Source organism: Gloeophyllum trabeum (assembly GCF_000344685.1).
Source record: "Gloeophyllum trabeum ATCC 11539 unplaced genomic scaffold GLOTRscaffold_00014, whole genome shotgun sequence".
NCBI lineage: Eukaryota > Fungi > Basidiomycota > Agaricomycetes > Gloeophyllales > Gloeophyllaceae > Gloeophyllum > Gloeophyllum trabeum.
Window position 1 is genome coordinate 272,395 of NW_006920423.1, and position 16,365 is coordinate 288,759.

The 16,365-nt window shown below is 54.2% G+C and overlaps 5 protein-coding genes across 5 annotated transcripts; 1 reads left to right on the forward strand and 4 right to left on the reverse strand.

Annotated features, from left to right (window-relative positions):
• Positions 1 to 66: 66 nt before the first annotated feature.
• Positions 67 to 3,796, reverse strand: GLOTRDRAFT_80766 (uncharacterized protein; the record flags this gene model as incomplete). The annotated part of the gene is made up of 12 exons (XM_007871482.1): positions 67 to 1,097; positions 1,146 to 1,277; positions 1,333 to 1,538; positions 1,589 to 1,804; positions 1,861 to 1,969; positions 2,030 to 2,121; positions 2,244 to 2,938; positions 3,030 to 3,306; positions 3,372 to 3,421; positions 3,479 to 3,506; positions 3,578 to 3,654; positions 3,720 to 3,796. 12 exons carry the CDS (start codon positions 3,794 to 3,796, stop codon positions 207 to 209), a joined length of 2,850 nt encoding a protein of 949 aa, XP_007869673.1. The 3' UTR covers positions 67 to 206.
• A 2,315-nt stretch (positions 3,797 to 6,111) lies between these two features.
• Positions 6,112 to 7,356, reverse strand: GLOTRDRAFT_65359 (uncharacterized protein). The gene is made up of 3 exons (XM_007871483.1): positions 7,277 to 7,356; positions 7,074 to 7,229; positions 6,112 to 7,020 (listed from the first exon to the last, which is right to left on the reverse strand). The coding sequence occupies exons 1-3, from the start codon at positions 7,306 to 7,308 to the stop codon at positions 6,231 to 6,233; spliced, it is 978 nt and encodes a 325-aa protein (XP_007869674.1). The 5' UTR covers positions 7,309 to 7,356; the 3' UTR covers positions 6,112 to 6,230.
• Positions 7,357 to 7,504: 148 nt separating this feature from the next.
• GLOTRDRAFT_96040 (uncharacterized protein) lies at positions 7,505 to 8,925 on the forward strand (the record flags this gene model as incomplete). Its single annotated transcript, XM_007871484.1, has 6 exons — positions 7,505 to 7,625; positions 7,729 to 7,776; positions 7,800 to 7,906; positions 7,968 to 8,016; positions 8,212 to 8,339; positions 8,392 to 8,925. 6 exons carry the CDS (start codon positions 7,505 to 7,507, stop codon positions 8,923 to 8,925), a joined length of 987 nt encoding a protein of 328 aa, XP_007869675.1.
• Positions 8,926 to 9,753: 828 nt separating this feature from the next.
• On the reverse strand, positions 9,754 to 11,031 carry GLOTRDRAFT_11626 (uncharacterized protein; the record flags this gene model as incomplete). Its single annotated transcript, XM_007871364.1, has 6 exons — positions 9,754 to 9,816; positions 9,875 to 10,051; positions 10,168 to 10,512; positions 10,630 to 10,696; positions 10,747 to 10,863; positions 10,925 to 11,031. Coding segments are annotated over 6 exons (876 nt in total), but the record flags the coding sequence as incomplete, so codon positions are not given.
• A 3,709-nt stretch (positions 11,032 to 14,740) lies between these two features.
• On the reverse strand, positions 14,741 to 16,158 carry GLOTRDRAFT_48405 (thaumatin-like protein; the record flags this gene model as incomplete). Its single annotated transcript, XM_007871412.1, has 10 exons — positions 14,741 to 14,853; positions 14,927 to 15,010; positions 15,111 to 15,200; positions 15,270 to 15,362; positions 15,434 to 15,500; positions 15,555 to 15,653; positions 15,722 to 15,791; positions 15,852 to 15,901; positions 15,953 to 15,959; positions 16,034 to 16,158. The coding sequence occupies 10 exons, from the start codon at positions 16,156 to 16,158 to the stop codon at positions 14,741 to 14,743; spliced, it is 798 nt and encodes a 265-aa protein (XP_007869603.1).
• Positions 16,159 to 16,365: the final 207 nt, after the last annotated feature.

Sequence of the window (16,365 nt, forward strand, 5' to 3'; positions counted from 1 at the left end):
CGCGCTCTCCTGTACTTAGAGGGGCTAAATGATTATGATATATGTACAATCACGAGATGACCGGATGTCAGAATACAGTGTGACTAAGATATACTCCGCAGAACAGCAAACGATGCGAACCCAATGGACAGCAGAACACACAACAAGAGAGCAAAGAACACAAATGGGGGCACACACCGCTAGGTTTGAACGAACGAACGAAGAACTCATCTATTACCAGGCAACCACTGCTGCACCATTGCAGACCAGTTCTCGTGCAGACTGTAATTCGGATGGACCTGCACCGGCTCCTCCGCCGGCATACCGCTCATAACCACGCCATGACCGTCCCTCGCATAGGGGTGATCGACAGTCTGGGGCAAAAGCATCGGACCCCCCGTACTCACGTAATGCTGCTGCTGCGACTCCATCCTAGGATCCTGGGCGTGCCAATGCTGAGCATGATGCTGCTGCTGCACTTGGTCACCAGGAACCGGCTGGTAGTACTGGTATTGATCGCCGTGTTGCTGATAATCATGAGCATAAGCGGCTTGGGGCACAGGCGCAGCGTATTGCTGATGCTGATACGTCGGTTGTTCAGGCTCGTAACTCGGGGCTGGCTCAGCCTGAGGCGCATAGTAATGTTGATGCTGTTGCTGCGCCGGTATCCCAGAGTTGATCTCATCCACCCATTCGCGCATCGACGCATTGTTGTAATACGTGTCATGCATCTGCGCATTCAGCTGCCCCTCGAATCCACGCAACTGTTGCGCGAGAGCCGGGTGGACATGCGCAAACGGCTCCGAATCCGTAGAGTGCGGGGACTGAGTTGGATCGCTCGCCGCAGGAGGGGTCGACGCGTTGGATGTGCCTTCCATCGGGCTGGAAGCAGAATTCGAACTCGAGGTAGGCGCTTGAGATCGCCGGCCGCGAGTGGGGGGCGTGGTGCTGTTAGATTTCGTCGTGACCGTATGCGTCCGGCCACTAAATATCGACAGCTCGTCCTTCTTCTCGTTCGGACGCGTGGGGGTAAAGATATCTTTGCGTGGAGCTTCAATACCTTGTCGGATATTCACGTACGTCTCAGTTGCGTTGTTATGTAGACGTCGGATGATGGGCTGCAAATATGTCAGCGACAGCTTTAAGACTTATGTGATCATCCGCACCAAAAACTTGACTGCCCGGCCTCCATAGGGTGCTGCTCGCTCATACAAGTCGCAAGCAAGGCGCAGCTCCATCAGCGCCGCCTGCGCGACCTTAGACCTCGTGGCGTGAGTGACCACGGATGAAAGCATGATCTGTCAATCCCAGCATCAGCTCTCGCAGTCATACGCCCAACTCGGAAGCACTCACGCAGCATGAGAAGCCGTGAGTAAACAAAACCCAGAAACGTGCGATCTCCCTGGGGAACTGCTCGAAAGATTCTCGGACAGACGCCAGTAACTCGCATGCGCTCCTGAAACCAGCCAGGAACGACGGGGAGTATTGACTGCGCAGGGGGTCGTCGGGGCAATCGTTGAGCGCCTGGGCGAAGAAGGTGCGATGCACGTATAATAATGCTGTGCAGCATTAGTACGCTAAACCGGTGGAAAGCTGGAATGCGGCGCACTTAGATGTCGATAATTGATGGGCATGAGATGCATCATCGTCTCGCCGAGCCCACGACCGGTAGGCGTCGGCCCTTGCGCATACTTCGGCAGCTCCATCTCGCGGATCTTGCGATCCAGGTCGAGTATGATGGAGTACTTCGGGGAGCGTGCAGTGAGCGTGCCCTGGACGACCGCAGAGACGCATTCCTTGCCAAATTTTGCCTTCCAGTACGGAACTAGGATTGGTCGAGTTCAGTCAGGAATTACAGAAATGCAGGAGGCAAGCGCATACAGCTTGGTATGATCGTCCCGTCGTCTGCCATAGTCTGGTCAATGTCCTGAGGCAGCTCCGTGTCTACGAAAGGGAGGGAGAACGTTGGCAGTCGGCCGGTGGCCAAACTCTGGGATACAACATGATCCGTGAGACTTTGCACGACGGAAGAAGTCACACATACACCGACCTGCCAGCAATCCGTGATAAACAACTCCCAGAACAGCGCACGTCGCTTCTGCACCTCCCCTGGAGAGAGCTTGAACCGCGCACAATCCCGATCTGAATCACGCGTCATTAAAACCAACACTATCAACTGATCCTACTCAATCACTCACGGAGACCAATCTAAAATGCACTTATCAGATAGAACGCTACAGCCAACGCAAACAAAATCAAATTACTCACACTCTGTGCGAGTTTCGACGCAAGGCCCCACATTGCCCACGTCGTCTCGATACTATGCTCCCCGCTGCACATCCCCTGATAAATCGCCATCAGGCTCACCGTCTGCACAGTTGCGACGCTCGGCGGCTTCTCCAGAACGGGCTCCAGGTTCAGCGCAGCCCTTGACAGCTGATAGTACAGCTCCGCCTCCTCGTTGTCCGGGGCGGCGGGCATGTTCGGGTCCGTCAGCGCTCCGAAGCAGAACACAACGAACATGAGCGCGAGCGCGTGGGGGCCCGCGTTCCCCTCCGCGCCCACGCCCTTCTGGCTATCAGAGGAAGTTTGGCTTTGGCTTTGGGAGGAGAGGGAGAGGTGGTGAGGCGCGGGCGAGAGCGCGGCGCCGCCCTGCTCGATGGACTCGGGATAGAAGTACGGGAAGAGCTCCTCGACGAGCTGCCGGCGCGTGACGGCGCCGTAGTGCCAGCATTCCTGCTCGAGGTAGCGCTCACAGAGCTGCCAGGCGCGGTCGTACGGCGGGAGGTACCGCTCGATGAGCGTCTGCAGGTCGGTGATGCCGTATTCGGACGGCTTGGCGGGGAAGGAAGCGGAGAGGCTGGCTATGGCGGGAGGGAGGTTACTTGCGTTCCGCGGGGAATCGCGGGAGGGTGTTTCTTCTTTTCCATGGTCCTGACGATGCCAAACGTCGGGAATGCTGAGATAGGGTTATATACATTCGTACTCACAAGCAGTAAACTCTGAGGCGTGTATATGCGTCAGTCACTCAGCTGGACAGGCACAGTCACGGGGTCAGGCGTACCTCTGAGCCAGCAGATCGCCCGTAGAACGTCGCCCCTCCATCCTCCCTCACAGCCAGGGTCCCGAACGCGTCCAACGTCTCCGACTCCTCTGTCTCATTGATTGACCCATCCTCGTTGACCCTATGTCCGTCAGCAGGCGCCCCGTGTAGTTCCAAGCCAGATTTAATGGATAGAAGATCTCGTCGCAATAATGGATGCGGCTCGCGGGTAACCGTCCCTTGCAGGATGGCAAGGGCGTCTTCTAACTGACGTATCCGGTCGCCTGGAACCGAAAACGTTCCGGTCACTTACAGTTCAGCTAAAGAAAGAAGGGGGCATGGTACACACTCATTTCCGCTATCTTCTTATGCAGTTTCTCCGTGTCCGCTAGAACGAACCTAGAGCAGCCTATAAGCACGTACTCATTTCACCGGGGCCGGGAGAAGGGATCATACCGAGTGCCCTGCCCTGTTGTCAGGCTTCCTAGAGTTCATGTATGCGTTTAGCGCAACGTATCGCATTGTCGGTCAAGGACTCCCATAACTAAAGCATACCATTTGGACAAATGGAGGCGCAGCCTCTCCGTTTACACGAAGAACAGGGTATAGTCTTATCACACTTTAGCTTGAGCCTAACTCGAACGAACGCAGAGTCAGATACACGCGCAGCTACACTCTGCAAGAAACCGATCTTCACCGTCTACACTCCGCGCAGGATATAGCACCCCGTGCCCGCTTGAGCTCCTGTTCCTGGGAGCGTGCATTGCTCTTCATGTTTGTTCTATCGCCAGGTGCGCCAGCATAGGCTCGAGGACGCCAGACACGACAAAGAGGACGTCGCGGTCAACGAGAGAGAGCCGGTAGGCGCTGGCTTCAGTGGCATTGAGCCATAGATTTCATGTGGGGGATCACAGTCGCTCGGCATCACGCTTGACAGATCTCCAGCCAGTCCGCGAGAACTCCGCGTTGCCTTTTCGGGATAAAGCGGTCCCCCGGGTTTGCTTCCGTTGCCAGTTTGAGATCCATGGCCCCCTCATCTCGTAATTGAGATCCCAACGGCTCTTGCCGCCCCCTTCCGCAGGCAATACACCCTGAGGCAGCGCGGCCCCGGTATCGGAGGGGGAGGCGTCCGACGTGTTACAGACAGAACTGGGGCAGAAGTTTTCAAGAAGGAATGAAACAGAAATTTGACCGGCCGAGGGCTAGGAATGTCACAGCCAATGCAAGGGAACTCGGTGGTCGGGCGACGGTCAAAAAGTCATTGCAATGTCTAAACGCCCTCCTAATAGTGTACCCGCCGGTAACCTAATCATTCCATAGACGCAAGAACCCCTTTTACCGTGACTGGCTTCCAGTTCAGCAAGTCCTAGAATGCCATCACGACGTCGGCCAACTCGGGCATCGCACTGAGATCCTTTGGCTCTGCCACATAAACTCGGAATGGAGTCTGTTGATCTACACTTCCTAGCTGCGCAGCGCAGTCCAAGTCAAGAGAGACAGGCAATTGCGAAACCAGGGGGAAAATTGCGTACAATTGAGCCAGCCTCCCTATCGGCAGGATTGCTCGCCTATCTACTGGATATTCAGCCTGAGGAGGTGGCGTCTACAAGTCTAAAAACCACCTACCTCCGCGCAAGGATGACTACGCAAGGCACTTGCTAACCATCCCTTCCCGTCTGAAGATTGACCAAGACTCTCCCTAAAATAGTGATATTAAATCTAGCTCGTAGAACGACTAGCACAGGAAGATGTACGAAGGAATATCCCCTGACAATAACCTGCTGGCCCTAAAACCTGACGAAGCTAAGCGCCAATGCCCAAGACAACCGTCAAGCACGTTCATTCGCCATCTCCAGCCGCCCTCCTGCCAGGGGGGGCGGTAACCGACGTACACCTCATTGAACACCGAGCACAGACCAGAATTCCCATCAACCTCTCGAGATCGGCGCTAGCGAGGGGCAGGCCCGAACCTAAGATTTCCCTTACCAGGCCTAGTGGGCTCAGCGAGAACACACCGATGCAGTCGGCGTACCGCGCCTAGAGCGCCGAGTGTACGAGCATACGCGAAAGCGATGCACGACGCAAGACTCGATCACTTCCACCAACGCGCCCTCGGCCGGCTTTGATTGACCGGACTAACGACGCGGGCGAATTCGAAGTTCATGATCAGGCTCAGGCACTGGCGTCCGAACGCCCTCCCTGCAAATGCACCCCCCGCGATTCGCTGGGAGCTTTAGTCGTTGATCACTGGGTAGGGCATGACGTACCAAGAACATCGCGACGGCGTAAGCTCGGGCGCAGTACAGGCCATCTCGGACTTCCGCCGCCTAGCAGGAAGACAAGAGCGCGAGCGGGGAGGGACAGAAGCTTCAGAAGGGTTGGGAGGCCCAGAGGAGTCCAGAGTCTCTGAAGCATCGCGCAATGACATTACATGTAGTGTGCGCCGGAGGCTTTATGCTCAAGAGAGGAGTTATTTCAGGAGAGTCGGGAGTCCAGACTGCACGGTGGAATCCAATACCAATGATCTCCTCCGCGGTATAGCGGCGGGTCATGAGAAGATGAGAATGCAGATGGTATGAAGTCATAGTAGACGTACTTCTGGAGAGAATGAAAGAAGAGGGTACTCAATGAATATCAAGCAGGGCTCTGTGTTCGACACGGAAGAGAGCAGACGACCCTCGTTGAGGGTGTTGAATTAAGGGACAGGGCACCGGGTTCAGGACGGTCCGACTTCCAGCAATCGGCGAAACGATAGAGAAGCTTGGTATTTTCTGCACTCAGCAGCCGTTCCGCGGCTTACTTATTAGAGTAGGGTATCACCAATTTTGCTCCGCTAATGCTGTGTCCTGATCAACAAGAGTGGTGAGTCGTGGTGCACTGTGGCCCCGAGTGGGGTATAATTACCTTTCCGGGCTCGGCTGCCTGCGCGAAGAATTCTGAAAGTTCTCTATCGTTTCGCCGATTGCTGTCAATCCTGCCATGTTCCGCGAGTGGTCAGCGATATTTTGGAGCGACAGGCCAGAATGGCACACACCTTTATCTTAGTGCATTCGCCGATACCCGCGGCTCAGTGGCAAGCGCACCCTTATCAAAGCAAATAAATAATACAGTTACCTATGATACACGTCCAAATGTACAATATGCAATAACCAAAGGGATTGCTCGATCCAGAAACGAAGCAGCCGCCACTTAATCTACTCTAGAGGCCCTAGTCCGTCTTCACCCTTTCGTAGCCCTGCCCCTCGCCCGCCCCGCCCCATCCGAAGAACCAGCTGTTGCGCTTCTGCACCGGCGGCCGCGGGTAGGCGTGCCCCTGCTCGCCCTCGTAGTCGCTGGGCACTTCCACCTCCTCGAAGCGTCCCCCGCTCACGGTCCGCTCGCGCAAGTCCGAATCGGACGAACCGCGTGAAGGAGGCGCGTACGCAGGCATCGGCACCTCGGGCACGGGCATCTGCACGGGCGGAAGCGACGCCAGCTCGGCCTCGAGCTGCCGCCTTCTTTCCAGCACGGACTGCGAAGTAGACTCGGTCGACTGGGATGGAGCCATGGACGGCCGCAGCGGCGGGGAATTCAGCGCCCTGTTCGATGCAGAGGTGGTAGCCGCGCTGCTTTGCTTCATGAACGCCGCCCCGGTCGCGAGTATGCCGGGCCCGTACGACCGCCAGAAACTCGTCGCCATCTGCACGGGCCCGGACACCGGGTCGCTCAGCGTCGGGGGCGCGCCGGCGTTGATGTCTGCCTCCTGCGACACGCGCCCGACGGAGGTAAGGTCACCCTGCCCGACTGCATTGGTGACGTGGTTCCAGAGCATGCGCAGCTTCTCCTGCGCGAAGGCGTACACCCGCGTCTTGAGCGAGGCGATCCCCGCATCGATTTGGGTCTCGTGCTCGGTGAAGAAGGGCTTGATGTGGTGCAGGTAGAGGTATGAGGAGCCTTGCGTTTGGGGTAGGGCGAGGTAGAGCAGGAAGAGAGTCTTGATCGGGTAGTAGAACGGCAGCCTAGACCGGCATGTGAGCAATAGTGGTACTGCATCCGGGAGCGGGGGACGCACCAGGATATCAGCCATTCTGCAACGTACTCGACTCCGACAATACATCCCAGCACCGACCAGTACATCAACCATCGCTCAAGCTCTTCCTCCGAGGCAGGCCGCTGAGACAACGTCTTGAAGGATGCATAACCTGGGTACAGGAACGCCGACACAGAGCTACTGGCCTGTTACACCTTCGCTTTCATGCAATCCACAGCACTCACCTTATGAGACGGAACGTTAGGTAGAACAACATGCTGGTATTATCGATGGCAGAACCCAAGAGTGTTATGCCTTACAGCCCACGCCGCAGTGGCACGCACTGTACTCGCCGCAATTAGACATAATTGCTATAAATAGGTCCCGGCGGATGCCGAACCTTGTGTGTGGTATTAGGTATAAGTTCCAATCGACTCGAGATCGAGTCGACTTGGATTCGTTCCAGTTTTGCAATGCCCCGTAAATCACGACCTCGCTTTACTGTCCACAAGAAAAAGACTCCTAAGAAGGACCCCAATGGGGCACCTTCTGAGCGAGAGTGGGAAAATATGCAGCCCCATTCAGCCTTTAAAGGTAATTTCGTGATTTGTCCCGGACGTCTGGAGATCATGATTGGATTGCCTAGCGAAATGTAGTTTATGGTGCTGATGATGATGGATGCACTGTATTCAAAAAGGGTGGACAGTAATTATTCCAACAGTCGCTCTCGTGGCCCCGCTTACGGGTTTGTATATCCAAGTGCCATAGTTTTACCAGCAGGCACCGACCCCGATGTTGGGCGTCCTTTCATACACCAGTTCTGGGTGGTGAAGATAAGGGACATTCGCAGTCGCCAGGACAGCAGTGGAGAAGACGTTTGTCCTTAGTAATAGCAAGACCAATTTCTCTTCGTCACTGACAACTGAATCCTTCTAGGACGTGTGGATCCGTGTCCAATGGTACTATTCGCCGAAGGATGTAGCTGGTGTGATCAAATCATTGTATGGATCATTGGTCATACTGACATTCAATCACTCACATAGTCTGTAGTGATGCCTCAAAATGTGGAAGATACGAGCGCATCTTCTCTGACCACTATGACACACTCTCATCCACAACCTTCTCTGGTAGGGTTTAACCTTCCTTTAAACCCTCACTCATGAATCAATAATGATTCCAGACAATACTATGGTCAAGCGATACATAGAGAACGACATCGAACAAGAAGACATCAACGCTAATTGGAAGGACAACCACCCCGAATTCTACTGCCGGTACGACCTCGAGTGCCTATCACGGACCCTCTCTGTAAGTCCCCCCCCCGTCCCTCACCACCAATCACTTACCCCTGCCATGCAAGCCAAAACACAGAGGCACTTGTCTCTGCGGTGAGCCGTACAATCCCGACCAGGATGTCATGCACTTCTGTCCCCGCCCGAGCTGCCGGAAGGCCTACCACCGCGACTGTCTCGCCGAGAACAACTGCGTCGAGACGTCGCCGCGGGGGCGCGAGGACAGGCTGCTGGCATCCTCGCCGGACAGCGACGAGCCGTTCCCGCTTGCTTCGTACCAAGCTTCACCCGGCAAGCGTAAAAGAGGCGGTGGCAAAGGGAAGGAGGCGGTGCGCTCATCCCCGCTCGACGCTTTGCCGGAAGAGCTCCTTCGTGTTGCGAGGCTCCCGATTACCAAGGGCGTACGTGCCGGCGGACTTGTGGGTAATGTGCGCTCTGTGGTGACCGCCCGGCGTCTTGTATACGCTGCGTTAGAGAACCATGGTATTCTCCCTGAGGATTGGGAGGACCAGATCGTCTCGAAGGCCCTCAAGGATACCGTTCTTCCGGAAACTACTGATATACCCCCGCTGAGGTGCCCAGGATGTCAAGGGGCAATCTGAATCTTACGCTGCCTTTGAAGTTATGATCTACGCATTGATATCTCTTGGAATGCACATGTACTCTGCTTCTTGCTTTGTGTTTTGCTTTGACTTGCAGTGCAATCGTGTTTCTTGTTTAGACCCTTGAATCAACGCAATATCGGAATGAATGGGCAATGTACTCCGTTTCTTGCTTTACAACTTCGTTTTGAGTCGTGCTTTTACAGCTTTCTTCTTGACGGCCCCGAAACATTAGAATACCGCAACGACTGCGTATTCTTATTTACATGATGCCATTGCCGAACATTGCGACATAATGAGTCGGAGATAGCTTCTGCTGCAAGCAGCTGTGTGAATTCGAGCCCAATAAACAAGCCGAAATCACTGTCGCGGCCGAGAAGTAATGAGGAAACGTCCACGTTATAGATAAATACGCTTCGGCTTGGTTATTCCAACGCGAGACTGAATGTCCCCAGGACGGGAGAAGGTAGCACACGAGCACGAGGAGCATGCCACTAACGCAGGGACATGGATGATAACAGCGTCCGACGTGTTACGCCAGTCCCATGCTTCATCTCTACGATCAACGAGAAAGACGATTGGCCACAGCGGCTCGACAATACAACTGAATCACGCACCCTGAAAATGATATAAGGCCTAACGGCTGCCGCCCCTTCGGTCGTCCGATATGCGATGTTCATCCAGTGCGTGCCGTAAATCATCGGCACTGCTATCGCGATCGGTACTATCCCGCCTGCGAAATTTCCCTTTGTCCTTACGACCGCGGGAGGTGCTTCCGGAAGGCCTGCCCGATGCCGCAGCCTCTGCCTCGGCAGCGAGGATCTCGCTCTTCTTGCGGCGTTTTCGCTCGGTCTCTCGCAAATTTGTCCGGACGCCCCATAACGATATTTGCTGAGATGTGCATATATTATTCAGAGATGTTCGGAATCAGGAGGGATATCCGACTAACCTTAGTCAGAGCAGTAGAGGCTTGTAACCCGGGGAACTCCTTCGTCGAGTACACGCGGAATGGTCCCCCATAGCACTCAGCGAGGACGGCGAGATCCGTATGGTCGCGTGCTCTCGAGAATATATCGAAAAATCGATATCTCAGTATGAACATGCCTTCGCGTTTCACTGCTAGATCCTGAAAGATCAGAGTGGTCAAGTTCAGTTCGTCAACGGCTTTGAAGTATGAGCAAAAGGGTTTGCACAACGTCAAAAACGTGAGGAGGGCAAAAACGAGAGGGGAAATCGACGGACAGAGAAGACGAACATCAGCACTTTTCTGCCTATGTGAACGACTTCGTTTGCCTGCACGAACGTCGCGCCGGCGACCTCATGCGTGCACTTGGCGCTTTCTCGGATCGGATAGTCGCCGATATACGCAACGATATCCGACTCCGAATCCTGCGGCGCATACGAGAACGAGCTGGACAACGATGAGCTCCGTTCCTGCAGCTCTGGATCGGAGTCTGAATACCGCGTATGGGGCATCGAGGGACCGGCGAAATTCGGAAATACGCTTGTAGTGGTAAGGAAGGATACGGAAGGAGCATTAGGGTTGGGAAATGATGGGACCACTGAGTCGGGAAATGCTGTTGGCATCTGCGAGTCGGGAAGGGCGGAGCTCGTCGATACCGGCATCTGGTAAGAAGCCTGCTTAGCAGGCCTCTTCTTCTTGCGATCGGATCGTTGGTTGGGGCCAGGATCGTCCTCAGCCACATCATCTTCCATGTTGGGTATTTGGAAGAGGTCGATGTGGCACAGCAGACCAAAATTCTGCACTTCGCTGATTATACGGCCTCAGTTCTAGATGAAGAGGAGTGAGGGAGAACCTACTCGTAGTTTTGGATCTCTTCTTCGACCTCTCGGTCCGTATCAACATTGTATACGCGGAAGAGCTTCAGTTGCACAACCGGTGGAGGATCGAGGGGCCGTCGATCTTTTCTCGCGTACCTATATCGATTTCAATTAATTAGCATCAGGAATCACCGACCTAGCGGCTGGGAGAACCCACTTGCGCCCAAGATCAGCCTTCTGCAGTTCGTGTAACTCCGCGCGCATCGTCTGACCAGCGAACTGGCCTTGGACGAACTCCACCGGCTGGCCGACCGAGGAGGACCTGGGCCGGCGGGGTCTCGAGGCGTGGGGATGCATGGGTGTGGCAAGACGGAGGGCACAGGTACCTGCAATAACCAGCGTCCGTGAAGCAGAGAAGAATTTCCAAGAGGATCGCGGGGGACACTAAATACTATCGGCCTAGCCTATGGACGTGCTCGAATAACGAGTCCCGAATCGAACAGATAGTGGGAGCGCCTTCGACCCGGTAACTTGGGGCTAGTCGCTTTATATGAGTGGACGGCTACATCAACCGGGACCTAATGCAGGGTGATTTCAAATAGACTCGCTTAGATCAGTCCGGGGAACTGCATGGACGATTCTCAGATTAGATCCCGTCCCTTCTCCCACACGATCCTTGCATTCAACATCTTTCCTCTTTCGACGAGAAGACCTGGTGTGCCCAGGTCAGTCGACTGCTGTTACTTCATGATGTTCGGGGGATTTAGCACCTGCGGGGAGTCGGTAACGACGCTAATGCTAGCACGTACATCTGTCGTTCTCGGGTTGCAATCAGGACGCTAAGGACGTCTGCGACGCGACTCAATATATTTATTCACGGCAGGGGAGTTGGCGATGCCAGCGTCAGTACCGCTCAACCGCCATAGGCGGCTACATCCATACTTCTAGCCATAACGGGGCCGTGATGCCTGCTGAAGCTTCAGAAATTTGTCGCTGTCGCACCTTCGAGACGCTTCTCTGAGAGGCGCTGTTTGTCCCCTGGGGTTAGTAACGGCATGCAATGTCTTCCCTGTGAGTCAATCAGCGTCCGATTCGAACGAGGCGTGTACTATATGCATCGCGGCTGCCCTGGGACCGTGCAATTGAAAGAAGGTATGATCGAAGCATCTGACAATGGTTCAAAATGGCACGGAAGCAGGCGGCTACGAGAACATGCCTGGATTGATCTCGTTATTCTTCCGCCATTTTTTGTAATTCACGCCGCTAACGGCGAAAGAGCTTGGACGCACCCTTTCCACGGGAGATAGAGCATTTGCTCCGTCTGGCGCCTCAGAATCTCCTTTGCGTGGTGTTTAGGAATGCGTACAGCATGATCGTTGAAGAACGACTTCATCACAGCATTCGGCTAGGGCTAATTCGCGGGACCTACGAATACCGGCATGATTCCCTGCTTTCACGAGAATCCATGGACGCGAAGAGGATTGATGGGGCATAAAGTGCTTAGTACTCCATGCTGTAGAACGCTGTGCCACGCCGGTTACAACATCCCGACGGCTGCAGTGGTGTGTTCGGCGAGATGATCCTGTTCCTTATCAGGCCACAATACTGACAGAAAGCACCCAGTACTGATTACTGACAGGGCGTATCCAAGTGACTGACGTTCGGCCCTTGGCCCAGCGGCCAGCTGCCTCTGCGAGGCAGAATTAGTCGTATAACCTTCAATCACTGCGAATTGATTCTGTACATGTCTTACCTGCGAAAAGCCCTGAAATACATGTACTAGTATACCAACCGAGCAGTAGCATACAACGTCCACTCAAGACCTAGTCACTCGGGGCAATGGGAACACGTTGCCATGCTTCGTCGATGACTCGATGGTAGACTGCGCGTAGACTCAGCGGAAGCAAACGAGTAGTAGTACGTACACAGGTGCCGCACATATTACTAAATTAGGCAACTGTTTATGAAGGATGGGCCTCCACACTTGTCGGTCGACATCTACGAGTGCCCTCGTTCCGAACGGGACTGAACGCGCCGCCTACGGCTCGAACGTGGAGGGCGACTTTACTGATATTGGATGTAAGTACCTTGATGTCTTCAAGTTTCTCGGCATCCGGTTCCGCCTAAAGCCTGTTACTCCGACGTTGCATGACGTTGCTCTTCAAGACATTGTAATCAATTGACCATGCGGATAACGGTCTATGACTTACGGTATGACTGCGCGCCGCAGACCGCTTTAATACAAGATGTTACGGATTCTACCGGATCGATGGTCTCCTGATCTCTTGGACATGAGGGGGAAACAGCCTTGAAGTACCAGAAGCCTCAAGGTCGCTCGGATCATCTACATCGACGGTGAACGCGTCTAGATAGTCGGCCAAGCACGTTACGTTCGAATTTGCCGATCCCTTCATCTTACGGTACTCTGTGGCTCAGGGCTGTATCACAGATTCACAAGAGACGAGGCGCGAGTGAGCACCCGCTATTCGAAGCTATCGAGCACGGGCAGTACTCCGCGAGGTGCGCTGTCTCCGTCTCCTCTGCTGAAACTCTGGATTCATGTCAACCATGGTCGAAAGGGGCTGACGCTTCCCGCTTACTCTAGGCTTGGCATAGAGTGCTCCAACCCACGTCCGTTATCACGCACACACGATGCGAGCCAGTTTGCTAATCGATTGATAGATCTCCAGCATCCCTGACGTCCTTGGGACAAGTCTCAATTCTCACATCATGTTACCATCGGCACACGGCCCTCTCAAAAGACTCAATACCCATAATCTGATAACGCGTCCAAATCTCCCGGTACGGGCATAGTGTGTAGGCTCGACATTGGTCGTTCCGCCGAGCGGCGCAAGCGACCGATAATATTGACGGCGCTTCTTATGATCATCGGATGATCAATAGCTTTTTGAGTCCCATTGCACCCGCTGCGAGCATGAGCAGGGTTAAGGCTCTCTTTCCTGAGCTGTAGGGACCCATGATCATGCCCGGGAACTGCAAAAGCCACAAGGGCCTTCCTTTCTTCGATTTGCTGTGGTAGAGCCCCACCATCTAGCCACAACATCTATCCGCTCAAACTCACACCTCTCTTGCTTGGCACCTATCGGATCGGACTCCCGAGCGTGGCGAGTAGTCTCGTTTCCCTATAGCCCATAGGCACGGTACTCACCGCTCAACACGTTAGATCGGGCCGACAAAGCGTCTGAGGCACTGTTCTGCTCGTGTGCGGCTCCGGCACCTTCGAGGCCTACATGGCCTCGCTGCGTCTGTACACCCTTGGGAGCGCATCCCGAAATGTGTTCATTTCGGAGAAAACAACCGCTGTTGGTTAGTCACGCCGGATCTGGATTTACCTCGTATCTTAACCCCACTGATTGAAGCGGAGACTATCAGATAGCGGATGGTTATAAGGATGCCACATCCTTAGGCGTTAATTTCGCCTCGGTGTCCATCACGCTCGTTGCAGGCGTATGTATCGGGTGGTGCTGCGTGTACGAGGGAATCTTGATTTCCCAAGTCGAGGCATGTACTTCTGAATGGTGCACAATATAGAGACGTCTCATTCGTGAACAATTCTTGACACAGATTGACTTCCATAGTGCTACCGTGGCTACATCGAAAACGAGATCCCAGTGCATATAGAACCTAACATGCTATCTAGTGGGTCCACAGAATATCAGAAAAAGGCATCCAGTGTCAGAACAAGCAGCAGGTATGTCACCCAAGGCCTAGGCAAGGTCATTGTGCTGGATGACCCATTAGGTCTTGCCGGAGTCACTATAAGCCAAATGAAATCCACGCCCTCAGTCGTTCTCGTCAATGGGAGTTATGCTTATCACCTACCTGACGTTGTACTGGCTGACGCGGTAGATGCAGATGTCGAAACATTGGTGGCCGGTGCAACTGTGCCATTAGAGGACCTGAAAAGCGACCCAGTTAACTCATCGTCCCTGAAGGACGGCACCCCAGACAACACCGGGTCGATTGGCGGGGCTCGCCAAGAGTATCCCCGCTACAGAAAGGTAAGCAGTACTCACGGGCAGAATGTCAGGGTGTAGTCGGCGTTCAGACTAGAATTACACGTCCACAACGCAGTGTTGCTGCTCTCGTCATATGCATAAGCATACGAGTTCGGACAATTGCCCTCTGCCAACCGGAGCAGTCAGCACGGAGGATATAAAAATAGTACGCTGGACTGTCGCCCAGGTCCCGGACTTACTAAAGTATGAATAGTATGCGACGCCGGAGGAAGGACACGTCGCGGCCGTGCTATAGCTCCCGCTGCAGCAATTAGGAGAATCCTCTGCATCCGCAAGACAGGTGTCGCATCATATCATATCAGAACATGGCACATATGGCATTTAATTTCAGTAGGCTCGGGAGCTGGAGCGCGGGCGACGTACGTGGGTTCCCGTCCAGATTGGCTGCACATGCGCTCTTACACCCGACTGGATAACCGTTAGAGTCGAATGGTCCTTTGATCGCGGATGGGCCTGGGAAATGGGGAGCCAGTCAGAATACATGTACACGACGAGCTTCTTAGCGCGAGGGATGCGACTCACAATTCGGTCCGAGATCTATCGGACAATCGGCCACAGAACAGCCCGCCGAGTTCGTGATGCTCATCGGCAGATTGAAACCGTCGACGAGCGACACTGTTTTCGGGTGCAATGAGACCATCAGTGACGAGGGGCTCTGGACGATGTAAGGTTTGGCAGTTACTCACCATCGTAAAAATCTCTGTTGCCATCTCCTTGAAGAGTCCATTCAGCAACAGTGGCGGGAGGAACGCCCTGTTAGGTCAAACTTATTACTCAGCAGTATACGTATGGCAGCGTCCTACGTACTGTGCCGGTATGAGGGTCGCAGAGAAGTCCTCCGTTGCATCCTCCATCCAGACAAGAGTTTGGTCCAGGATTGGTGCTGAAGTCGCAGTCGCGGCGACCCTAAAAGCCACATTAATTCCGAGCGCTAGAAACGTCCACCATTGAACATAGAAGCATCAAAAACTCACCCAAATTCGGCCCGACTTCCAGTTGTCTGGAACGCTGAAGGTTACGGAAGAGCCAGCAGCTGCTTCCCACCTATTGCGAAGCTACGTTCAGTACCCCGGCTGCATCCTCGTGCAAACAGAGAAGACGCACCCAGTGGCCACATCTGGCACGGCTGTCCCAGCGTTAAGATCGGTGAATACCTAAGGATGGATCAGCTCACACCATCAACCGGCCGCCGTCAGAGCGCTTACCGCTGGCCTATTAAGCGAGCAGACGGACGGGTTAGTAGCAATTCCCGGCTCTGTCGGTACTTTCTCGACGATGGTTCTCACCATATTGTGAACGGGCAAGCATTGATGACGGTGAAAGTTCTCGCTAAACTTCCGGGCATGATGAACAACAATTCGAGGGACAATGCTGCAAGCAGGGCGCGGGTCGAGCGTCTCGCGGCGTACATGTCCGAGTCGCAAGTCGCTTGATACAATATCTCGCTGAATTCCACAGACGAAGTACTGAAACTAGGTGAGTGTCAAGTCTCAATAGCACTGGCGGCGAAAACTGTTCACCGTGCATTGTTCCTTCTGCTCCAAGTTGGACTTGCATAATTTGGAGTATGTTTGCTGCGCGAAAGACGCGTGTACGACACGTGACCGCATGCTAATTA

Bases quoted from the DNA above. Each gene is read 5' to 3' on its own strand.
- GLOTRDRAFT_65359 (XM_007871483.1), bottom strand. From the start codon at position 7,308: ATGTTGTTCTACCTAACGTTCCGTCTCATAAG. The intron at 7,230-7,276 runs GTGAGTGCTGTG...ACAGGCCAGTAG, and splicing joins CTAACGTTCCGTCTCATAAG to CTCTGTGTCGGCGTTCCTGT. The intron at 7,021-7,073 runs GTGCGTCCCCCG...ATGCCGGTCTAG, and splicing joins GCAGAATGGCTGATATCCTG to GCTGCCGTTCTACTACCCGA.